Below are 26,422 nucleotides of genomic sequence, written 5' to 3'. Positions count from 1 at the left end.
GAGCAGGACAAGTAGACCTGCATCTCCTACCATTTTTGAAATAAAGACAGTCAGGAGGAGAGTGATGATGATAATATCTTGAAGGATAACAGAATTTTCAGTGCTTTAAAATAATAACTGTTACTATTAAAAAAAGCTGTATTTTATTCATTTAATTTTCAGTGTTTTAAAAGACATTTCAATAAATAGCTAAATACCATGGGACTTCAAAGACAGATATTTTGTTGTAATGCATTTGTTCATTTTCAATTGAAATTAAAGCACATGTTTTCTACATATCCCATGATATTTTATTTTCTCTTATGAGGTGTATTACCAAAACACTCCCTCTATCTGCTCCTGGTCCGGCCCCTGTCAAATTTTAGAACCCTTTGTGGCCCTCAAGTCAAAAAGTTTGCCCACCCCTGGTTCAGTCTGATGGCCAAAAAGCTCGTTTGGTCTTGATCACCCATAGAATCTTCTACCAGCTGACTTCAGAGTCTCCCTCATGCCTTCTGGCCAACTCTAGCTGAGATTTCATGTGAGTTTTTTCCAACAGTGTCTTTCTCATTGCTACTCTCTCATAAAGCTGCGACTGGTGAAGCACCATACGTTGCCATATGTGCAGTCTCTCCCATCTCAGCCACTGAAGCTTGTATCTCCTCCAGAGTGGTCATGGATCTCTTGGTGGCCTCCTTTACTGGTCCCTTCTTGCACAGTCACTCAGTTTTTGAGGACAGCCTGCTTTAGGCAAATTTATAACATCCCGTATTCTTTCCATTTCTTGATGATTGACTTAACTATACTCCAAGGGATATTCAGTCACTTGGAAATTTTCTTGTATCAATCTCTTGACTTGTGTTTTTCAATAACCTTTTGCAAAATTGCTTAGAGTGTTCTTATGTCTTCATGGTGTAGTTTTAGCCAGAATACTAACTCACAGCTAAGTTGAACCTTCCAGATACAGGTGTATTTTTCTACAATTAATTGAAATACCTTGACTGCACACCATGATCTCCATTTAATTATGTGACTCGTAAACCCAAATACCTGCGCCAGTGATGATTTAGTACGTCATATTAAAGGGGGTAACGTTTATGCAATCAATTATTTTGTGTTTTATATTTGTAATTAATTTAGATCACCTTGTAGCGACGTGTTCTCACTTTTCTGTTGATCAGTGTCAAAAAAAAGCCAAATTAAATCCACCGGGATTCAATATCGTAAAACAAAAAACTGAAAATTTACGAGGGGGAAGGGAGAGAGAAAGTGAATACATTTTATAGGCACTGTATGTCAGGATGCTCTTTATTGACTACAGCTCAGCATTCAATATCAACATTCCCTCAAAACTAATCAATAAGCTCCAAGACCTTGGCCTCAGTACCTCCTTGTGCAATTCGATTCTCGATTTCCTCACTTGCAGACACCGGGTCAGTCTAGATTGGCAACACCTCATCAACAACCACCATTCGCACAGGTGCATCACAAGGCTGTGTGCTTAGTCCCCTGCTCTGCTCAGTTTACACTTCTGACTGTGTGGCTAAGCACAGCTCTAATGCCATATTCAAGTTTGCTGATGACACCACTGTCATAGGCTAAATCATAGGTGATGATGAATCAGCATGTAGGAGTGGTTTGAAAACTTGACAGAGGTGTCATAACAACAACTTCTTACTCTAGGTCAGGAAGACCAAGGAGCTGATTACAGACTTCAGGAGAGGTTCATGAGCCAATCCTCATCAGAGGATCAGAAGTGGAGAGGGTCAACAACTTTAAATTCCGAAGTGTTATTATTTTGGAGGTCCTGTCCTGGGCCCTCTAAGTGCAATTACAAAGAAACCATGGCAGCACCTGAACTTCCTTAGGAGTTTGTGGAGATTTGGCATGACTAACCTCTATAGATGAGTAGTGCAGAGTGTACTGACCGGCTACATCACAGCCTAGTATGGAAACACCACTACCGATGAATGGAAAATCCGACAAAATGTAGTGGATGCAACCTGGTACATCACGTGTAAAGCCCTCCCAACCTTTGAGAACATCTACATGAAACGCTGTCATGTTAAATTTATTATTATATAGACTTATTGAGTATACCCACAAGAAGATGAATCTCAGAGCTGTAAACGGTGACATATATGTACTTTGTTAATAAAATTTACTTTGAACCTGATTGGTTGATATTTCAAGCAAACAATTATACTAGCATACAATATTTATAAAATACACTTCCCAGTATTATCACAGACACTCTTCTGAAACAGATCAACATCTCATTAAACTGTAACCTTCCCTAACAAAAACGGGCAGGAATGCCTCCCAACTCAAATGACAAAAAAATTTCACACTTTAGCAATGTGGTAAGGAACTAAACTCACAGACAAATGGATGCCAGAAACTGACCAGTTGGATGAACATCAAACCACTCGTTAATCTAGCCACTGTCCCACTCTCGGTTCCTGCAGTAAATGCAGGTTGGTGCTTAAACACAAGAAAAATCTAATTGTTCCTACAATAAAAATTTTAGAGAAATCCAATTTCCCCAATGATTAATTGCAGCTTTAAAAAACTGCTACTATGATTAAGCTGATAAAGAGTAAAGCAAATAGACCCTGATTATCAGAAATCTTCTAATTTAAATACTCACTTTTCAGATGATATTACTTACTAAAAAAGTATGGCAACTGCACGAAACTGCTTATTTCACTGCCACAAAAAGTGGACTATACCACACTCAAACAAACAGAAATCACAATATTTTTAGTAGATGGAAGCAAAAAAAAAACATTTTTAAATAGCACTACTATTTATAATTGAGATTGCAATGCCCTACCATTTGCAGAATTTCAAAATAAGTATTCCCTCAAAATAATTAATAGATGTTAGCAATACAAGATGGTTTGTTACAAGTTTGACGCAAAACTGAATTTCACAAGAATTTAGTTTGCTGCTACAGTAAATAAACAACTATAAATAAACACTGCAATACTGTTCTAATATCTGATTATCACTGACTGTGCAAATTCTCCAATGCAATCAGGCTATTACTAGAAACATTGAACACCACAGCTTAAAATGTCACAGTTTATAATCACGAATGGGAAACACTAAATACATTATATGATAAAATAGCTTATTTTGCCTGTTGTTTAAACACAAAGTTGATAACATGCTTACCTTAGGGCTATAAGTTTTAAACACTCCTTCATACATTCCACCATTTTTCACTTTTAGTTCACATTTTGCACCCTGTAAATGCAAACAGTAAATCTGGTATTAACTTAAAAACACAAATAGTTAATGTTAGTCTTGATACATTACGATACCATAGTCAAATCTCTGCAGTTCAATACTAATTTCAAAACTGCATTTGAATTTGAATTTGCAGTTTTGTGCAACCTGATTATGCCACATTTCTGAAATAAAATTAACCCACCCCAGCACCATTGTTAACTGGACTATTTTGACAAGCTGGTTACCAATCAGATGTGTGAGTATTAGCAATCTGAAGTAACACCACATATTCCATCAGGGTAGACTCCAACCTGATGGCATGAAAATTAATTTCTTTAACTTTCAGTAATTTCTTCCCTTCCCTCTTTTGCCATTCCCCATTCAAAATCCCCTCTCATTCCTCTTCTGCTCATTTATGAATCTCATCTCTCTGGGACCCCTTCTCCTTCCTTTTATTCTATGGTCCACTGTCCTCTCCTATTACATTCCTCCTTCTTCACTCCCTTAACTCTTCCACCTATCACCTGCCAGATTCATACTTCATCCCCCTTCCTCCCTTGCCTAGTCTAACCTATCACTTGCCAGCTTGTGTTCCTTCTCCTTCCCCTACACTTGTTCTGGCTTCTGCCCCCTTCTTTTCCTGCCCATAAAGGGACTAACCCAAAAAAAAACTATTCCTCTCCATAAGTTCCTCCAGCATTATGTGTGTTGCTGATGATTTCCATTTTGTGTTTGTGTTTTTTTTTAAAACAGCTTTTCCTGAAGCAAATCTCATTTGGGCTAAATGTTGCCCCAAGTAGACTCCTTACTTCAGTTAGAGATAGTTAAATGAAGAGAGAATCTGACATTAGCAAGGAAATGTGAGTAACAAAGTAGAGTCAAGAATTAAGCCAAGAAACTGGACAGCATCTGCATGTAGAAATTGCATCACGTTAATAATGTGGGTAACCCAATCAAGTTATTCAAATTTAATCTCAGATCACTGACACACAGCAGGCTACTAAAAGCAAATGAATAAAATAAAGGGGCAGTAGAGTGGTGTAGCTACTGAACAGTCGCCGCCCAGCTCCTATGACTTGATTCAAATCAGATCTCCAGTGCAGTCGGTATGGAGAATGCACCGTCACCCTGACAGAGCACATTTCCCTTGGTCAGGGGTGGTGCATGCAAATATTTTGTCGTTACATGGCAAGCAGTACTACCCTTCAATTCTTTAAACCATATTCATAATTAAAAGCTACACTATTATTATCTGGGTCTGTTATTGTTTGTCGTCTATATCACCAATCTAGATGATAATGTAGCGGTATGCTACACGCAGCGCTAAAATTACGACACAGAGTCGGTAACTGCAGTCGAAGGAAAAAACTTTATTCGAAAACTTCAGCCTCACTTTTAAGCCTCTGTCAACCGGCCCCCCACGGCGCAGAGGCTCCAAAGCTCTGTGCTCGCAAACCCCCGTAGGCTATCTAATTGTGAGTCGGTTCGGATACGCTAGGAAATGTGTCGCCACATAACCCCCCCCCCCAGAACCAGCGATACACCCCCCAATGTCCACAGTCTGGGCCAGAACCTGCTTGGGAGGTCGGCCTCTGCGCCGAGGCGCCGGAAACTCGGCCGGTTGCGCCAGGTCCACATGGGCCGGCTTGAGGCGGTCCACCGTGAAAACCTCCTCCTTCCCCCCAACGTCCAGCACGAACGTGGACCCGTTGTTCCGGAGCACCATAAACGGCCCCTCGTATGGCCGCTGCAGCGGTGGCCGATGCCCGCCCCTTCGTACAAACACAAACTTACAGTTCTGTAGGTCTTTGGGTACGCAGGTCGGGTGCCGCCCATGCTGTGAAGTGGGTATGGGGGCCAGGTTACCGAGCTTCTCGCGAAGTCTGACCAGGACTGCTGCGGGTTCTTCCTCTTGCCCCCTTGGGGCTGGTAGGAACTCCCCGGGGATGACCAGGGGCGCGCCGTATACCAACTCGGCCGACGAGGTGTGCAGGTCGTCCTTGGGCGCCGTGCGGATGCCGAGTAGGACCCAGGGAAGCTCGTCCGCCCAGTTGGCTCCTCGCAGGCGGGCCATGAGGGCCGACTTCAGGTGACGGTGGAAACGCTCCACTAGCCCGTTCGACTGTGGGTGGTAGGCAGTTGTGTGGTGCAGCTGAGTCCCCAAAAGGCTAGCCATAGCTGACCACAGGCTGGAGGTGAACTGGGCGCCTCTGTCGGAGGTAATGTGGGCTGGTACACCAAAGCGAGATATCCAGGTGGCGATCAGGGCTCGGGCGCAAGAATCGGAGGTGGTGTCGGTGAGCGGGACCGCCTCTGGCCATCTTGTGAACCAGTCCACGATAGTCAGGAGGTAACGCGCTCCGCGCGACACTGGCAGGGGGCCCACGATATCCACATGAATGTGGTCGAAACGCCGGTGGGCGGGATGGAACTGCTGCGGTGGGGCTTTGGTGTGCCGCTGCACCTTGGCCGTCTGGCAGTGCATGCACGTTCTGGCCCATTCACTGACCTGTTTGCGGAGTCCGTGCCAAACGAACCTGCTGGAAACCATCCGGACAGTTGTCTGGATGGAGGGATGCGCCAAGTTATGAATGGAGTCGAAAACGCGGCGCCGCCATGCTGTCGGGACGACCGGACGGGGCTGGCCGGTGGCGACGTCACAGAGTAGGGTCCTCTCACCCGGGCCCACGGGGAGGTCCTGGAGCTGCAGACCGGAGACTGTGGTCCTGTAACTCGGAATCTCCTCATCCGCCTGCTGTGCCTCTGCCAGCGCCTCAAAGTCTACCCCTTGGGAAAGGGCATGAACGGTAGGGCGAGAGAGCGCATCCGCCACGACATTGTCCTTACCCGAGACGTGCCGGACATCCGTCGTGTATTCAGAGATGTAGGACAGGTGGCGTTGCTGGCGGGATGACCAGGGGTCGGATGCTTTCGTAAACGCAAAGGTAAGCGGTTTGTGGTCCGTGAACGCGGTGAAGGGCCGACCTTCTGGGAAATACCTGAAATGCCGGATTGCCAGGTAGAGCGCCAACAGTTCCCGGTCGAAAGCACTGTACTTAAGCTCGGGTGGTCGCAGGTGTTTGCTGAAAAACGCCAGGGGTTGCCAGCAACCTGCGATGAGTTGCTCCAGCACCCCACCGACTGCTGTGTTGGATGCGTCCACTGTGAGGGCAGTAGGGGTGTCCATTCTGGGATGTACTAGCATTGTGGCGTCCGCCAAAGCTTCCTTCGTTTGAACGAAAGCGGCGGCGGACTCCTCGTCCCAGGTAATGTCCTTGCTCGGACCCAACATCAGGGCGAACAGAGGGCGCATGATCCGGGCAGCTGAAGGGAGGAAGCGGCGGTAGAAATTGACCATACCTACGAATTCCTGAAGGCCTTTGATCGTGGTGGGTCGGGGGAAGTGGCGGACCGCATCTACCTTAGCGGGCAGAGGGGTTGCCCCGGCTTTAGTAATTCTGTGGCCCAGGAAGTCAATGGTATCGAGTCCGAACTGGCATTTGGCAGGGTTGATTGTAAGACCGTACTCACTCAGTCGGGCGCAGAGTTGACGGAGGTGGGACAGATGCTCCTGACGACTGCCGCTGGCTATGAGGATGTCATCCAAATAGATGAACGCGAAGTCCAGGTCCCGTCCCACCACGTCCATTAACCGCTGGAACGTCTGTGTGGCATTCTTCAGGCCGAACGGCATGCGGAGGAACTCGAAAAGACCGAATGGGGTGATGAGAGCCGTTCTGGGGACGTCGTCAGGATGCATCGGGATTTGATGGTATCCCCGGACGAGATCTACCTTGGAGAAGATCCGTGCACCGTGCAGGTTGGCCGCAAAGTCCTGAATGTGCGGCACAGGGTAGCGGTGCGGTGTGGTAGCCTCGTTCAGCCTGCGGTAGTCGCCGCACGGTCTCCAGCCCCCCGTCGCTTTGGGCACCATGTGCAGGGGGGAAGCCCATGGGCTGTCGGACCGCCGGATGATCCCCAATTCCTCCATCCTCTGGAACTCCTCCTTCGCCAGTCGGAGCTTGTCTGGGGGAAGCCGCCGAGCGCAGGCGTGGAGGGGTGGTCCCTGGGTCGGGATGTGGTGCTGTACGCCGTGCCTGGGCATGGCTGCTGTGAACTGCGGTGCCAGAACCGATGGGAACTCCGCCAGGACCCTGGTGAAGTCGTTGTCGGACAGCGTGATGGAGCCGAGGTGAGGGGCCGGCAACTGGGCTGCACCCAGGGAGAACGTCTGAAAGGTCTCGGCGTGTACCAGTCCCTTCCTGGGCAGGTCGACCAGCAGGCCGTGAGCCCGCAAAAAATCCGCACCCAGAAGCAGTTGGGCTACGGCGGCCAGTGTGAAGTCCCACGTGAACTGGCTGGAGCTGAACAGTAGCTGCACCTGGCGGGTGCCATAGGTCCTTACGGTGCTGCCATTCACGGCCCTCAGAGGGGGACCCGGTGCTCTGCTGCGGGTGTCGTAACTCGTCGGAGGTAAAACGCTGATCTCAGCCCCAGTATCGACCAAAAACCGGCGTCCCGAACTTCTATCCCACACATACAGGAGGCTATCCCGATGGCCAGCCGCCGTAGCCATCAGCGGCGGCTGGCCCTGGCGTTTCCCAGGAACTCGCAGGGCGGGCGACAACGGCGGGCTTCTGCACCCCACCGCTGGTGGTAGAAGCACCAGTGTTCATTGGGCCGAGGGTTGGCGGGCTCTGCGGCCGGGCCTGGACTGGTTTGCTGCCGGGAGCGGGGCTGGGAGATCTGTGCGATGGACGCCCCGCTCACCTTTTTGGCGTTCCACAGCAAGTCCGCCCGGGCTGCCACCTTCCGGGGGTCACTGAAATCCGCGTCGGACAGCAGCAGGCGGATGTCCTCGGGCAGCTGCTCCAGGAATGCCTGCTCAAACATGAGGCAGGGTGTGTGTTCGCCGGCGAGAGACAACATCTCATTCATTAAAGCCGATGGAGGTCTGTCGCCCAAGCCATCCAGGTGCAGTAAACGGGCAGCCCGCTCGCGCCGTGAGAGTCCAAAAGTCCTGAGGAGCAGGGCTTTGAATTCCGTGTACCTGCCGTCTGCCGGGGGCGACTGTACGAACTCCGCGACCTGGGCCGCTGTGTCCTGGTCGAGGGAGCTCACCACGTAGTAGTAGCGGTGTCTTCTGAGGTGATCTGGCGAACGTGGAATTGGGCTTCGGCTTGCTGGAACCATAGGTCCGGGCGCTGTGTCCAGAAACCTGGCAGTTTCAACGAAACCGCATGAACAGAGGCGGCGTCGGTCATTTCTGGTCCAAAAATCGTTTGGACCGTCGGGGTCACCAATTGTAGCGGTATGCTACACGCAGCGCTAAAATTACGACACGGAGTCGGTAACTGCAGTCGAAGGAAAAAACTTTATTCGAAAACTTCAGCCTCACTTTTAAGCCTCTGTCAACCGGCCCCCCACGGCGCAGAGGCTCCAAAGCTCTGTGCTCGCAAACCCCCGTAGGCTATCTAATTGTGAGTCGGTTCGGATACGCTAGGAAATGTGTCACCACAATAATACAGTTAACTGGATTGTCAAATTTGCAGAAGACACTAAGATTGGGGGTGTAGTAGACAGCAAGGAAGGCTATCAGAGCTTGCAGCGGGATCTGGACCAGATGTCAAAATGGGCTGAAAAATGGAATTTAATGCAGACAAGTGCGAGGTGTTGCACTTCAGTAGGACCTACCAGGGTAGATCTTACATAGTGATCAGTAATGCACTGAAGAGTGCAGTAGAACAAAGGGATCTGGGAATCAGGTCCATAACACACTGAAAGTGGTGGCACAGACAGATAGGCTCATAAAAACCCTGTGACACACTGGCCTTCATAAATCAAAGTACTGAGTACAGGAGACAGGATGTTATGTTGAAGCTGTACGAGACATTGGTGAGGCCTAATTGGGAGTATTGTGTGCAAATTTGGTCACCCACCTATAGGAAAGATGTAAATAAGGTTGAAAGTGTGTAGAGAAAATTTACAATGTTGCCAAAACTGGAGGAACTGAATTATAAATGAAATATTGAATAGGTTAGGACTTTATTCCTTGGAACGTAGAATTTTGAGGGGAGATTTGAAAGCTTTTCCACTGATGTTGGCTGGGGCTACAATTAGAGGTCATGAGTTAATGATGAAAGGTGAAAAGTTTAAAGGGATCATGAGGGGAAGTTTCTTCACTTAGAGGGCTGTGAGTGTGTGGAGCAAGCTGTCATCACAGGTGGCACACGCGAGCTCGATTTCAACCTTTAAGAGAAGTCTGGGTAGATACATGGATGGCACGGGTATGGAGTACAGAAGGCTATAGTCCAGGTGCAGGTCGATGGGACTAGGAAGCTTAAATGCTCTGGCAAAGACTAGATGGGCTGAAGGGTCTGTTTCTATGCTGTATTTTCCTATGATTTTTACTGCCAAATGAAGCAGTAAATGATTTTTACAACCTGAGAGCAGTGAGATGTTTTCACAGGAAACATCTCACACCGGCCTAGAGCCAACCGGACAGCTATGACAACACATGATGTTGAATGATATGTATAGACTTGTTTTACACATTAGTATCTGAATTGTAAATGTTGGGCCAGTAGGCATTAGCTTCACTCTATTTATATTTTTTCTCTCTATTTGGGTGAACACTAGACATTCAGTTACAGCAACAGTAAATATTGTGTATAGTTTGGCACCTTTGTGAAGATTTATTTTCTCCCCCCAATAAGGTACCTTATTTTGTTAGAAAAATTACATTAAGTTTAAAACTTAAGTTTTAAGTTTAACTAGGTTAAACTTAATTTTAAGTTAAGTTTACCCTTTTCAGCTTTTGCACAATATCAGATACAGCAGCAAAAAAACAAAATGGATCAAATAATGAGGTAAAAAAGAAGATTCATGGAGTGAAAGATTTGGCAAAATGAAAAGGGGCAATAAAGCATAATGCATCTTTATGTTCTGAAGCACCGGACTTCCTCCGTAATGTAGCATTATGAAACCGTTCACAGGAATTGCAAAAAGAACAAAAACAAAAATTCCCCAAAAAAATTGCAGTCAAATATTTTGAAAACATTCTTTTCAGGTAGTTTCAACTTAGGTGCTGCAAGCTTGAGGTTTCAAAGATTACTGCTCAACGTGGAAAACCACTCTGTGATGGGGAATAAACATCAACTTCTTGAACTTATGGTAAATGTCCCCATCCTCCTCTTCACCTTCCCCCATTCCTCTTTCCCTCTCACACCTTCACTTCTTAGCTGTCCATCAACTCCCACCCCTTTCCTTTTATTCCACACTCTTCTGTGCTCTATCAGATTCTCTCTTCTCCAGCCCTTTACCTCTTATACCAATCAACTTCCCAGCTCTTTATCCCTCCCCCTCTCCCAGTATCCCCCATCACCTGCCAACTTGCACTTCTTCCTCCCCTCAACCTTCTTATTCTGACTTCTTCCCCCTTCCTTTCCAGTCCTGATGAAGGGTCTCAGCACAAAACATTGACTATTTACTCTTTTCCATAAATGCTGCTTGACCTGCTGTGTTCCTCCAGCATTCTGTTCATGTTACTCTGGATTTCCAGCATCTGCAGATGTTCTCGTATTAATGAATTAATGATCTCAATCTGTTCTTAACATTGTTAGCTGAAGGAAAATGATTTGTTTACAATCGACCAGATCTACAGTACAGAGCCACAGATTAATCTCATTTTAATGAAAATATTTTTAGTAATGCAATAATCATGCAAATCTCCACTGAAGTGCCAATGTTGATTAACAAATTCAAGTCAGAAACAAGGCAACACTGCACAATATCATTCTGGAAAAGAGTGGTACCACCAATTCCAAGTCAACACAATGGATATGTGGTGCCACTGTATGGCAAATCAATTTCAGGACAGCAAAGATTCATGGGAATAATGAAAGGGGAGCTCATTATTTGTTCAATCTGAACTTATAAAATATGGAGAAACAATAAGACACAAATTTTGACATTGTTTGAAACAGAATTCATTTGAGTATTTGAAAGGAGCCAATGAAAATAGTTACAGAATGATTTTCAATTGGAAAGCTCCAACTGAGGATTTCAGAATGAGACAGGAAAGCAAAACAGTCCCTTCTTCATTGAATACTCTATTATTCAAAGCAACTAATTTCAAGATGCACCCTATCCTCGTTAAATGCGTCTTCAGACTACGCAGATTCAATTATGCAAGGAACCTAATTCTACCAACGACTCCTTTTATGCATCCGAAACTCACAGTTATGCGAGGAGCACTGCTTTCCCGCCAATATGTCACATGCGCGTGCCTCACAGTCTCACTCCCGCCAGTCTCGCATTGGTTTTGGCAAGGTATGGATGTGCAATCTTGCACTCTTGAACTTTTGTTGGTTTTACCTATGGTGCAGTGATTTTGCACTTGAAATTTTTAACTATGCCTCTTAAGCAGCCAATGTCACATCCTGGGCCATCAGCCGAGCGGCAGAGAACTGCTTTAACACTTGAAAAAATGTTGGAAATTATGAACAGTACAGCATCAGCTGAAGGTAACACAGCTCTGGGACACTACTGCTGGGAACAGAATCTTGCCTTAAAGTTCTTTTGTTGCTTGACAATGCGCCAGCCCATCCTGAACATTTGGACAACATTCATCCTAACAGTGCGTTTCCTGCCGCCTAACACAACATCGCTGATTCAGCCACTCGATCAAGGTATGATCCATATTCCAAGCATATTTGTTTTTGTTGTTGTTGTTTTTTTTTACAGTGAACTATCAGATGCTGCAAGCAACAGATGATTTTGAAAATCCTCGGAGTTTACCAACGGTGAGGGAATGGTGGAAGTTGGAACACTTGGCAGAAATGGCGATGGACATGGCCCCAAGTTTAGAACGGAGTCAGCATTTCAGTCGTTCCCTGCCGTCAACCCTTCTTCCCTACAAGCAAACTTATGTTGAAAAACAAAATGCTGCCAAGCAAACAACCCTCACCACTTTATTCAAACTGGTGTCATCTCCTGCTGCCAGGAGTTCTAAGAGTTCTGTGAGTCTTCCTTCACCCCTTGCTGTGCTTGACATGATCCCGACACCACAACACCCGCTCATCTCCCGGAGCGAACACACCTGCCACTGTTGGTGAGTACTGTACTCACCAACAGGTATAGGTATGGTATGGAAATGTGAATAAATTACAGATAAAACACATTTAGGAAGCCCTCTGGAACGCATCCCTATTTTCTCCATTTAAATAATTATTCACATTATGCGCCGACTGCAAGGTATGTATCCCCCGCATATAACGAGGATAGGGTGCACTGCAATCATTCTCATGAGTAATGTACAATTTGAGTTATGTTAATAAAAAGAAGAAATTTATGCTCTGGTGCAAGACCCTGAAGAACGTTAGATCATTCCTGTCAGTTTGAAAACATGCATTCACTTTCAAGACAGTACTAAGTCTTAAGGTTAAATTATGAAAATAATTTCCATAAACATGCTCTGCATGCATTGAGAGGATTAACTAAAAAGTTATTTCTTTTGTTCAAGAAATCAAGAACAAGGTGACATAAAATAAGACCAAGGCCATTCAGGAATGAAGATAGGAAGCTCATTTTCCATACAAAGATAAAATACTTCTGTGTAGCCCCCCTCAAAAAGCTTTTGTGTCTGCCAGGACAATTGAAGCTTTCAAATCTGAGGTCCACAGACTTTCTTATCAAGCAAGGGTACCAAGAGAAAGTATTAGTAAAGGCAAAGAAACACTGGTTGCAAATGAGTCATGTTCTAACTAAATGTCAAATGCATAATGCTCCTCATAAAGCATCAACAGAAAAGATAATCTTTATGGTGATACAACCAAAATGCAATTTCTTCCTAAATGCAGAATTCCAAAAAAATTCTAGATGTAATTTGTGAATGTTAAACTAGAATGCTGGTTTCCTAGCATTCATACAAATTTTGTTTCATGTGTAGATCTGCTCTCAGGAAAAGATATCTATCACATTATTTAAAGCAGAAAAGTCAAGTTTGATATTGAAGCCGTTTCGTCACTGTCACTCCTCTCATTCTCTTTCATCTGAAATGCTGACCTGACAATGGTAATCAAAAGGATGTGCAAGTTTCTACAATTTACGTAATTTTATTCTTATCACAATCTTTTTTTAAATGGAGGTAAATATTCTTATTTCTAAAGTAAGTAATGACAGTGAAAAAGGTGGCAAATATTATCCACAATTGTATTATGAAAATATTAGATAATTTGAGACCAGAAGACTCTTGGCTACAAACATTTTTTTCTTTATTTGCCCCACAAGTACTGTAATAGGATCTGAAGCAATTACTTTCAGTCTCCCCACAAATACCTCTTACTAATAAACCCAAGTGCAGCCACAATATAGCCCATTTTTCAACCCCATATGTGTATACTCAAAACATATACAAATAAAAACTAAGAACCCCAGACCAAGCATTGTGTTTTGCTAATTGCAACAGTAAAGGTATCACTTTCAAATTTAAGCACCCAATGATGCTGACTTCTGTGGAGGATGAAAAAGTCAAGATCTCTGTTCACAGAAAGCTTAATGTTAAGGTGTTTGTGGTTATTCTTGTAATTTGGATCATATACTGTTGAAAGATCCTAACCAAGGTGCATGGAGGGGGGCAGAATTCAAACAGTATCATCTTTCTTCCTATAGATGCTCCCCGGCCTGCTGTGTTCCACCAGCATTTTGTGTGCGTTGCTTGAGTATCACTTAAGCTTAATTTAGGGTAGTAATGTTATTCACTCTATAGTAGTAAATTATGAAGGACCAACATGAATCAGGAAAAAGTCTATTTTAAACAGGTAATCCTTTAACAAAATGAAAACTGTTCCTGTATTGTATTTAGCATTCACCATCTTCCATGATTACAAAAGTTGTTAAAATTAAAACTACCCCAAAGCTCGCTTTTTGTAATAAATTTCAAAACTAAAACTAAAAAAACACTTTAGAATTAAATATATTAAAAATGATTTAAATGTAATACTTACTACAACTGATGTAAGAATATGAACCATACGCATGTTTGCATATATTCCATCGTACTGAATCTGAAAGAAAACATTTTTAAGACATTCACTTTTTTGAAAATATTAATAATTTAAGTACACATGCTCAACCAAGTACAGTAATCACAGCATCACATCTTCCTGGCATTTTGTTTAATATAGAGCCCTTCAAATAGATTGGCAAGTTCAAAAGACAGCAATAATTTCAATTATTACTAGTAAATATAGATTACAACTATAAATTTGTACTCACGCTAACAATAAATATTAAATTTGTTTGTATGTAATCTTTTTGGAACAGAATAATCTTCAAATTTTAACAGCACTTCATAAATTCTTTCAATTCCCTTCAAACGTAGCCTATGGTATCTAAACTATAGGCCAGGAGTTTCCAACCTGGAGTCCATGGACATCTTGATTAATGGTAGGGGTTTATGGGATTAAAAAAAACCCTTTTTCCATTCCGATTGTCAGAACATGAACCCAAAAAGCAAGCAGTACACTTTCCCAAAAACATGCTCAGAAACAACAGATTCTTGTTCAGGTTTGTTACCATATAATACAAACATCTGTAGAATGCTTAAGTTCTCCTTTGGACAAAATACATAAGGTTCTTTTTTTGTGCATTATAATAAGAACTGCATACAGATCTTGATTCAAATTTCTCAAAACTTTGAATTTCTGAATTTATAATTGCAGGGCTTTTACAAACATAAGTACAGTGGACTCTGGTTAATTGGACAATTTTGGACCTGTACTTCTGACCCAATTAAATGGTTGTCAAAATTAGCTGAAGCTTCATGGAAACAGTTAACAAGGTAGAAAGGTGACAAACTACTGGTAAACAGAGTAACTAATTATGTCTTGAAATGAAAAAATGTAACAAATTTGAACACTATTAATACTACAATACTATAAAACTGTGTATCCGTTCCTAATAGTTATCAATGGAGAAACTCATCCAGTGCAGTCTAATGCCTTCTTTTAATTAACTGTAAATGAACAAAATCAGCACAGACACCTAGTGCAATTATGGACTGCCTTCAGCCAATGCTTTCAACGAATGCATTTTTGAAATCTTCATTTTCACTGTAACCTTAAGAGGTCAGCAGAAATGAGGTTGTTGCACTGGGCTAATGTGCGCTTTTAATAAAAGGTTTTTGACTCCCAATACTGACAATCTTGCTGGCAAACGTACAGTCTCTGTTAAATGAAACTGAAGATCTCAGAGCTAGGGTGCTGTATCAATGGGACATTTAGACAACTTGCATATTTTATTTCATGGAATCTTGGTTAACCCCTTCCATTCCAGATGCAATTCAGATTGATGGGTTCACAATACACCACCAAGACAGGACTACAGAATCCTTTAAAGCTAAAGGGGCAGTTGGATTTGTTTCATGATCAATTCCGCATATTGTACAAACATGGCAATGCTGTCCCAGTTCTGTTTGCCAGACCTGGAACACCTCGCAGTCAAGTGCCATTCATTGTATCTGCCATAGGAGATTTGACTGATCATTTTGGTAGTGGTGTACATGCTACCACAGGATGATGTCAAACAGGCTCTAGACGATCTGAGCAACGTGATCATCAGGCATGAAACAGCACATTCTGACATCTTCCCCATCATTCTGGGGGATTTTAACCAAGCCAGATTGGAAAAACCTGTAAATAATTATTAACAACAAATCACTTGTCACACCGGGGAACCAACACACTGGACCACTGTTACCATCAAGACCACTTATCATGCTACTCCATGCCCATAGTTTGGAAAGTCTGATCACCTGTCTGTGCTTCTTCTCCCTGAGAATAGGCAGAGACTGAAGACTGTACCACCAGTAGTGAGGACCAAGAAGGTATGGACAAAGGAAGCACAGGAGCTCTTATAGGACTGCTTTGAATCAGTGAACTGGACTATATTCAGAGATTCATCTTTGAGTCTGAATGAATACACCACAGATGTCACCAACTTCGTTAAAATTTGTGTAGATGCATGTGTGCTTACAAGAACATACCACACATACTCAAATCAAAAGCACTGGATGAACCAGCAATTTTATAGTCTGCTGAGGGCTAGATCCCTGGCATTTAAGTCCGGTGACCCAGGTCCGTACAAGAAAACCAAGCACATCTTCAAGAGCTAAGAAACAATTCCAAGCATGGTTGGAAGAAACATCAGATGCACGTCAACTCTGGCAAGGTTTTCTAGGTATTACTTCTTGCAAAGCAAAACCCAAGCTAATGAATGGCAGTGATGCTTCACTACCAGATGAGCTCAATGCCTTTTATTCTCCCTTTTGAAAGGGAGAATAAAACTACATATATGAAGATTCCTGAAGCAGCCGGTGACTCTGTGATCAGTCTCAGAAGCTAATTTCAAGCTGTTTTTCAGGAAGGTGAGCCCTCACAAGACTGCAGGCCCCAATGGAGTACCCAGTAAGGCTCTGAAAACTTGTGCCAACCAACTGGCGGGAGTGTTCAAAAACATTTTCAAGCTCTCACTGCTACAGTCAGAAGATCCCACCTGCGTCAAAAAACAATTATACCAGTGCCCAAGAAGAGCAGTCTGAGCTGCCTTAACAACTACCACTCTACGGCAGGGCTTCAAAACCGGAGTTCCATGAGAGGTCAAAAGGGGCTGCATTAGAGATCATGATTTTTAAAAAATCACACCAGTTTTCGAACTTCGCACAGTGTCCAATGCTAACACCCGCAGTGGTGGGCAGTGACTGAACAGAGGTCTCTCAGCCCAGTAAGGCAGTGTGCAGTAGGACAGTATTTATTTCCTGGAGTCCATTCTCAGTTTTTGGCACAAGATAGGGGAAGCCATGACATTGGTGAGTGCTGTACTGCATGGAAGGGAGGACAGTAGTTTGATAATTGGCAAGCGCTGTATTGCACGAAGGGAGGACAGAAGCTGATGATTGGTGAGTGCTGTATTGCACGGAGAGGATGATGGAGGGCTGTTGAGGAGTGTGGTGTGCTTTGAATAGACTTGCCCGACTTGGGATGTGAGATCAGCCTCTCCCTCCTGAAGTACCTCCCCCAACTTCCCTTTGCTCGCCACCTATATTAACCTATGGAAGCAAACAAACTATTGGTGTAGTAGAAAATTGGAGGGAAATTTTCATTCTAAAGATGGTCCAGTGTGGTGAATTTTGAAGAGTAAGTGTGAGACGGAATAGGAGGATTCTAGGCCTAGGCCTGCAGACAATTCTGATAAGGTTGAAGCCAAAGAATTACAATCTTCTCAGTCATTTCACTGCACTAATGCAACAACAGACACAAGCAAGTCCATTTTTTTTTTATAAAACTGCAAAAGTTTATACAACAAATAGACAAAGTACAAATATCAAGTTTTACAAGTCAGTGAACAATTTCAAATTATTACCATTTATAAAACAGTCAATTCCCTGGGGGCGGGGGTGATCCGCCACTCCCAGAAACCCTCACTCTATCCATTGTAATCACATGCTCCCTCTCCAAGGTCAGGCTGGCATGAATGTAACCTCAGAAGAGGGGAAAGCAGTCGGCCCTGGGAGAGCCCTCGACTTTCCACTACCTAGACCCGTGAATGGCCATCTTGGGCAAGCCAGGGGCAAGCCCACCAGTAGATCCTCCTTGCAAACCGTCCCCCTCCGTACTGGGTGTCCATAGACAAGGAGCACAGGACTGAGGTACAACCAGAACCTGAGCGACATCCTCTTCAGATACTCAAAGAGGGGCTGTAACCTCTCACACTTTATATAAGCATGGTACACTGACTGCTCATGACCACAGAATGGACAAGGTGCCAGTAAACCTGCTTAAAAACCTATTGCAGGGTACTACCCTATGCAACACCTTCCAAAGTCTCCGAAGCACAGGGGAAGGACCACTGCATAAAGAGATTTTCATTGGGGACTCCTTCACTGCCAACTGGAAAGACATATTGCCAAGGAGAGTCTGGTCTGCAGATGAAGGCAAGGAAGTGAAAGGTGTGCAAGAGCAGCCTGTACAAGAAACGTTTTGAAGCACCACAGAAGGGCATGGTGGGCATCCCCATAAGATAGCTCATGTTTTGAGGGAACCTCTCCTCTTTCCTAAGTCCCCTCCACACTTACCATGATGGGATTGGGGGGGGGGGGGGTAGCACAGTCTCCCACAGGTACAGGAGTACCCTGTCTGGATGAGACGAGACCCCATATTCTCAACAGCTCTTAGTAGAAGCCAGGCAGCTCCCACAAAGCAGCACGGCTGATGCTGTCCACTGGAAGCCACGTGTCCTCCTGTAGGCAGTGCCCCGGCACAGAAAGTGTGTCGCCAGCACCTGCCATCTCCGAGGGTGGTCATTGAACAGGCATCTCTGCAGGGTCCTGAGGCAGAGAGCTGCCTGTTGGGTGCGCGCACACACTCTGACTGACTGCCCTCTGTGACTGGAAGACTCAGGACCGCAGCAGAGACCCAAAAGAGGACAGATTCTGGAAAGGTGTAATAATAACAAGGTTGTCGTGGTGGGAGATTTTAATTTCCCGAATATCAATCGGCATGTCCCTACAGCGAGGGGTTAGATGGGGTGGAGTGTGTTCAGGAAGGTTTCTTGACACAATAAGCCTACAAGAATAGAGGCTGTACTTGACCTGGTATTGGGAAATGAACCCGGTCAGGTGTCAGGTCTCTCAGTAGGAGAGCATTTTGGAGATAGTAATCACAATGCTATCTCCTTTACCACAGCATTGGAGGGATAGGAACAGACAAATTAGTAAAGTGTTTAATTGGAGTAAGGGGAAATATGAGGCCATCAGGCAGGAACTTGGAAGCATAAATTGGGAACAGATGTTCTCAGGGAAATGTACGGAAGAAATATGGCAAATGTTCAGGGGATATTGGCGTGGAGTTCTAAATAGGTACGTTCCAATGAGACAGGGAAAGGATGGCAGGGTACAGGAACCATGGTGTACAAAGGCTGTTGTAAATTTAGCCAAGGAGAAAAGCTTATGAAAGCTTCAATAAACTAGGTAATAATAGAAATCTAGACGATTTTAAGGCTAGCAGGAAGGAGCTTAAGAATGAAATTAGGAGAGCCATGAGAAGGCTTTGGCAGACAGGATTAAGGAAAACCACAAGGCATTCTACAAGTATGTGGAGAACAAGAGGATAAGATGTGAGAGAATGGGACCTTTCAAGTGTGACAGTGGAAAAGTGTGTATGGAACTGGAAGAGATAGCAGAGGTACTTAATAAGTATTTTGATTCAGTATTCAGTACAGAAAAGGATCTTGGTGATTGTAGGGATGACCTACAGCAGACTGAAAAGCTTGAGCATGTAGATATTAAGAAAGAGGATATGCTGGAGCTTTTGGAAAGCACCAAGTTGGATAAGTCACTAGGACCGGACGAGATGTACCCCAGGCTACTGTGGCAAGGGAGGAGATTGCTGAGCCTCTGGCGATGATCTTTGCATCATCAATGGGGACAGGTGAGGTTCCAGATGATTGGAGGGTTGCGGATGTTGTCCCATTATTCAAGAAAGGGAGTAGAGAGAGCCCAGGAAATTATAGACCAGCGAGTCTTTCTTCAGTGGTTGGTTAATTGTTGGAAAAGATCCTGAGAGGCAGAATTTATGAACATTTGGAGAGGCATACTATGATTAAGAATAGTCAGCATTGCTTTGTGAAAGGGAGGTAGCGCCTTACAAGCCTGATTGAAATTTTTGAGGGTGTGACTAAAAACATTGATAGAGGTACAGCAGTAGATGTAGTGTATATGGATTTCAGCAGGGCATTTGATAAGGTACCCCATATGCAAGGCTTATTGAGAAAGTAAGGAGGTATGGGATCCAAGGGGACATTGCTCTGTGGATCCAGAACTGGCTTGCCCACAGAAGGGAAAGAGTGGTTGTAGACAGGTCATATTCTGCTTGGAGGTCGGTGACCAGTGGTGTGCATCAGGGATCTGTTCTGGGACCCTTACTCTTTGTGACTTTTATAAATGACCTGGATGATAAAGTGGAGGGATGGGTTAATAAATTTGCTGATCACACAAAGTTTGGGGGTGTTGTGGATAGTATGGAAGGCTGTCAGAAGTTACAATGGGACATTGATAAGATGCAAAACTGGGCTGAGAAGCGGCAAATGGAGTTCAACCCAGATAAGTATGAGGTGGTTCATTTTGGTAGGTCAAATATGATAGCAGAATATAGTATTAATGGTAAAACTCTTGACAGTGTAGAAGATTAAGGGATCTTGGGGTCTGAGTCCATAAGATACTCAAAGCTGCTGCGCAGGTTGACTCTGTGGTTAAGAAGGCATAAGACATATAGATCATTGGCCTTCTTCAATTGTGGGATTAAGTTTAGGAACCAAGAAGTAATGTTGCAGCTATTTAGGACCCTGGCCAGACCCCACTTGGAGTACTGTGCTCAGTTCTGGCCGCCTCACTACAGGAAGGATGTGGAAACCACAGAAAGGGTGCAGAGGAGATTTACAAGGATGTTGCCTGGATTGGCGAGCATGCCTTATGAGAATAAGTTGAGTAAACTCAGCCTTTTCACCTTGGAGTGGTGGAGGATGAGAGGTGACTTGATCGAGGTGTACAAAGTAACGAGAGGCATTAACCATGTGGATAGTCAGAGGCTTTTTCCCAGGCCTGAAGTGGCTAGCACGAAAAAGCAGTTTTAAGGTGTTTGGAAGTAGGTACAGAGGAGATGTCATGTGTAAGTTGTTGCTTTTTTTTTATTTTTATTTTTTTTTAAAACGCAGAGTGGTGAGTGCGTGGAATGGGCTGCTGGCGAAGGTGGTGGAGGCAGATACGATAGGGTCTTTTAAGAGATGCCTAAGCATGGAGCTTAGAAAAATTGAGGGCTATGGGTAACCCTAGGTAATTTCTAAGGTAAGGGCATATTCGGCACAGCTTTGTGGGCCGATAGGCCTTTATTGTGCTGCAGGTTTTCTATGTTTCTAGTCAGTCCACCAGCCTCTCCCGAGTCCTGGAGACAAAAGCAGTGAGCGGAACTAAAATAATGAGCCGATAGCATATCCTTACAATGAAAGCTACTTATCAACGGGTTTCACACGGACTGGTGAACCAAGTTGTCCTATTCCATTGTGCCTAGTCCCTGGCCAACAACTTACTAATGTAGCAATGGCTCCAGTAAAGCTGAAAAGACAGTTAACTACAAAGCACAGCAATATGACATATATAAGTGATTACTTTAAATGACTATTGGAATCTCAAAACAAACAGATTAAAGCTTTTGAAAATAAAGTCACATTTAAAAAAAACTCTAGCAACAAGTTATTTAGTAGCTTTAAAAAAATCTGGACAAAGGGCACAGCATAGGAAGAATTCTCAACAGAGTGTTTGAGCTGAAAAGTGAAATGCAGGAATACTTTTCAAGAAAATAGTGGATCAGATTTTGCTAAGCACCTTGAAGATGAAGAATAGCTGCAGTAACTAGCCTATTTGAAGAGACATTTCTTGTCACATGAACCAGTTGAACAAGTCTCTGCAAGGCCCTGAAGAAAATGTTCTGATTTCAAGTGACAAGATACTTGGATTTAAAAGGGAACTGAATCTTTGGAAAAATCATGCTGTAAAAGGAAATCCTGAAATATTTCCACTGCTGCTTGGGCTTGAGATGTGAGGAAGGATATCAGAAAGCCTTGAGTCTTATTGAAAATCCACCTGGAAGAACTGCAAAACAAAGTTGAACAATATTTTTCCTCCCTTTCAACACAAGTGTATGAGTGGGTGAGTGACCCTTTCTCTGAATCTTCTGCTCAGCCTAAGAGCTTAACTTTGAGAGAAAATCAAGAACTTTGTGAGATGCACTGTGATCTTGCACCAAAGATGAGATTTACTGATTTGCACCTGGACAAGTCCTGGATTTCTGTGAAAGAAGAGTATCCTAGTATTTATTGGAAAGCAATGGACTTTTGCTGCAGTTTTCAACTTCTTACATGTATAAGCAAGCTTTTTTTTGTTTAACAAGCATCAAGAGCAAGGTCAGAAATCGTCTCATTCCAGCTGAAGGTGAAATCCGTGTGTGCTTATCTCAAGTTAAATGTAAACGAAGCTTAACTATGTTTATCAAGAAAGTTTGGCTGAAAATTCATTCTCTACTCAAAAGAGCATTGACAATTATTTTGGATTATTCTATCTACAACATACTGATCAACGCTAACATTGTGTGAGCTCTAGATATAATAATTTTTATACAAGGGTTCCCTGAGATCTGAAAATAATTTCAAGGGTTCCCCCAAAGCAACAAGGTTAGGAAAGGCTGCTCTATGATGATGAAATGCTTTGAGAGGTTGATCACAGCTAGAATCAACTCCTGCCTCAGTAAGGACATGGACCCATTGCAATCTATCTATTGTCACAATAGATCTATGACGGACGTGAACTCATTAGCTCTCCACGCTGCCTTGGATTGCCAGGACAATACAAGTACCCATGATCGGATGCTATTTATTGACTATAGCTCAGTGTTTAACCCATCATTCCAACAGTCCTAATCAAAAAGCTATAGAACCTGCGCCTCTTGTACCTCCTTCTGCAACTGGATCCTTAACTTCCTAACTGGAAGACCACAATCACTGCAGATTAATAACAACATCTCCACTTTGCTGCCAATCAACACTGGCACACCTCGGGGATATATGCATAGCCCACTGCACTACTCTCTCTACACCCATGACTGTACGGCTAGGCACAGGTCAAATGCCATTCATAAATTTGCTGATAATACAACCATTGTGGCAGAATCACAAATGGTGACAAGAGGGCGTACAGGAGCAAGGTGTATCAGCTAGTTGAGTGGTGTCTCAACAACAACCTTGGACTCAATGTCAGTAAGATGAAAGAGTCGATTGTGGACCTTAGGAAGGGTAAGACAAAAGAACACACATCAATCCTTATAGAGGAAGCAATTTCAAGTAACTGGGTCAATATCTCCGAGGACCTAACCTGGTCCCAGCATAATGATGCAACTACCAAGAAGGCAAGATATTGGCTATATTTCATTAGGAACTTGAGGAGATTAGATATGTCACCAAAAACACTCAAAAGTTTCTATAGATGTACTGTGGAGAGCATTCTGACTCGCTGTATCACTGTCTGGTATGGTTTGGGGGATGGGGTGCGGGCTACTGCACAGAATCAAAGTAAGCTGCTGAGAGTGGTAAAATTAATCAGCTCCATCATTGGTACTGGGTTCCATACTATCCAAGACATTTTTAAGGAACAATGCCTCAAAAAGCCAGTGTCCATCATTAAGGACCCCCACTACCCAGGACATGCCCTCTTCTCATTACTACCAAAAGGAAAGAGGTACAGAAGCCTGAAGGCACACTCAGTGATTCAGTACCAGCTTCTTCCCCTCTGACATCAAATTTCTGAATGGACACTGAAACCATGAACACTACCTCACTACTTTTTTGTATGGATACTTCGACAGATAGAACAGACAGAAAGAGATGCACATACTTAGTGTAATTCAGTTTTCTCCCTAAATTATCATGTAGTGCACTGTACCGCTGCCACAAAGTTAACAAATTTCACGACAGATGCCAGAGATATTAAACCTGGTTTTGATTCTGAGTCATTCAAGGTGATTGTTGATACCTTCAAAATTTCAGTTCTTAGTTTCATTTTCACTTCTGACCATTTCCTGCATCTCCAAGCCTGAATGCTTGAAACCACATTGAGCAAAACAGTGCTGAATTGTCTTACTGCTCTTTGCTCACCAACATATTTTGTGACAAAAATCACTGCTTTTTCAACACAAATACGTGCAACTGAAGCTATTTAAAAATTGTTCATGCAAAACAATGTAGTGTCTAATGGCACATGAATGATGCTAGTTAGAAACTGTTCAGCATTGTTCAGTCTCAGACTGTTCAGTCTCCTGTCCTATCTAAGTGAAAGAATGCCCCAAATAAACGAAGGGAATCAAAGTTCCTACTTAGTAAATAGTAAATCCTGAATATCTTCCCACTGCACTGATTAACCAATGTCCAAATTAACAGGAATCCACTACATATAAGAAAACTATTAGGCCATTAAACTCAATCAACCATATAGCTTCAATAATTGTTTCAGAAAGCTATTGAAGCTGGCAATTTTTTTTGTATTTCAGTGTAGCTTTTACCACAAAAATAGTACAGGATATTACAACATCCAACAAATTGTCAAATATGACTCAATGGATCAAAATAATAGTGGTTATCCAACCCAGTGAATTTAATTAGCAGCAAGAGTACAGAGGCAAGCAAGTGATGGGGGAAAAAACTTTTTTTTTTCTGTCCCGCAGTTATTAACTTTAAACCCTTATCTCTACCTGTTTATCAGCTGATTCAGCCTTAGACGTGATTAAATCTGATGAATTCTTTGTAATAGCTTGGTTACAGAGTTTGGTATGTACATTGAAACTGAGCACTGATGTCCCTCCCACACTTTTTCACTGCTATATCAACTGGTCTTGCTTCCTGCACTCATGCCACCAACTTCCTGAAGTTCATGTGGACCATTTCTGCATCTCCTTTCCTGGATCTCTCTGCCCCCCCCCCCCCCCCCATCTGAGAAGACAGACTATTTTACTAATCTCTGATGCAAACTTCTGGATTCCCTTACCACATCTGTTCCCTTTCAGCTTTTTTAATCTCTGATGTATCTACTTTCAAGATGAGGCTCTCCTCTCTAGGACTTCTGAAGTCCTCCTTTAGCAAATACAGCTTCCTTCCTGCTGTCGTCAATGGTCCTTTGCATATATTCTCCATTTCCCATGCATTTGCTCTCACTACCTTTTATCCACAGAGAGAATAGAGATATAATTTTTCTGGTCTTCAGCTTACAGAAATTCGTACTTTGCCACTTCCACCAACGGGAACAAGATTTCACAAACAACCACATCTTCCTCTACTTCTCCCTTTCTGCAGGGACCAATCTCACCATGACTTTGTGGACCGCTCATCCCTCCCTCACTCCCCTCCCGTTCCCTGGCACTTTCCTCTGCATCTTTCAACTCCTTCCTCATCATCATCTAGGGACTTGTGTACCTACGCTATCCTGGCAAAAACAAGCATAGTTGACATAACCAACTTACAGAGCACTTTCACTCTGTCTGCAACAGCCATCTTGTGCTTTAAGTCACGTGTCATTTCAACTCCCCATGGATTTCCATACTGCCCTGTATGTCCTTGGCCACCTCCACTGCCACGATGGGGCAATACACAAACTAGAATAGTGTCGAATATTCAACCCAAGTAGTTTACAATAGCATGAGCATCTTAGGTAGCACACTCTCCCAGTGTTCCTTTCCCATTCCCATCAGTCTACCCAGAGACTCTATTCCTTTCTCTACCTTTTCCACCCCTCCCCCTCTCATCAACTTCATCACCACGTTCCATCTGCCTATCTGATGAAGAAACTCACTGGGTAAGCACCATGCAGAAAGGACAGAAATGTCAAAGGTTTGGGCCAAAAGCTTGCATCATGTCCTGATACAGCTTCAACATGAAACAGTTACAATTTTGTTCCTCCTACAGATGTTGCTTGACCTGCTGAGTTTCTCAGCAGTTTATTTGTTACTAGTTTCCAGCATGTGCCATCTTGTGTACCTCCATTCTTCTTCCATGCTTTGCCTTTCCTATCCCTTTTCCTGTCTGGCTCCATCTGACCATCATCCTTCCCCTTAACTGGTTCTAACTATCCTCTACCAGTTTCTATCTTACCGCTCCCTCTCACTTCTATATATAGGCCACCTTCTCCCTGCTCTGTCTTGATAGCCAGAAGGTCAACCATCTCTTTGCCTCCACAGATACTGTTTAACCCAATGAGTTCTTCTAGCAGGTTATATTAGGTGTAAAGGCTGATAAATACTTGTGCATACCGGCTACGCTGCAGCCTACGACGTGACCCTGATTTTCACTTCTGTGTAGCTCTACGCCATAGCGAGCATGCATTGGTGTACGCCAAAACGCTAGTTGGCGGTGGGGTTTTTATGCCACTGTGTTGAGTTTCTTCGTGAGAGACATGGACAAGGAAATGCATTTCAAACATTTTCACATGCTGGCAGGTAGATTTGACGATTTGGTTCATCTATTTCACATCGGTGTACACACAGCCTACAGACATGGCGGAGAAGCAACCAGAAATGCGTAGAAGGAAATGCGATGCTACCAAGCAGACCAGTCA

General features: G+C 43.7%; 1 protein-coding gene across 5 annotated transcripts in view; it reads right to left on the bottom strand.

Annotated features, from left to right (window-relative positions):
• The window catches only part of atxn2 (ataxin 2), a 128,665-nt gene that overhangs the window by 68,722 nt on the left and 33,521 nt on the right, over positions 1-26,422 (bottom strand). For all 5 annotated transcript variants that reach the window (XM_059988118.1, XM_059988115.1, XM_059988119.1 and 2 more), the window contains 2 exons: positions 14,223-14,282; positions 3,160-3,231 (listed from right to left, as the gene is read on the bottom strand). In XM_059988118.1, coding sequence (XP_059844101.1) covers positions 3,160-3,231; positions 14,223-14,282 — 132 coding nt within the window. The remainder of the gene's footprint in view (positions 1-3,159; positions 3,232-14,222; positions 14,283-26,422) is intronic.

The sequence above is a fragment of the Hypanus sabinus genome, chromosome 13 (genome assembly GCF_030144855.1).
Source record: "Hypanus sabinus isolate sHypSab1 chromosome 13, sHypSab1.hap1, whole genome shotgun sequence".
Classification (NCBI taxonomy): domain Eukaryota; kingdom Metazoa; phylum Chordata; class Chondrichthyes; order Myliobatiformes; family Dasyatidae; genus Hypanus; species Hypanus sabinus.
The sequence above is the reverse complement of the archived record's forward strand: the minus strand, read 5'-3'. Positions and strand labels throughout refer to the sequence as shown.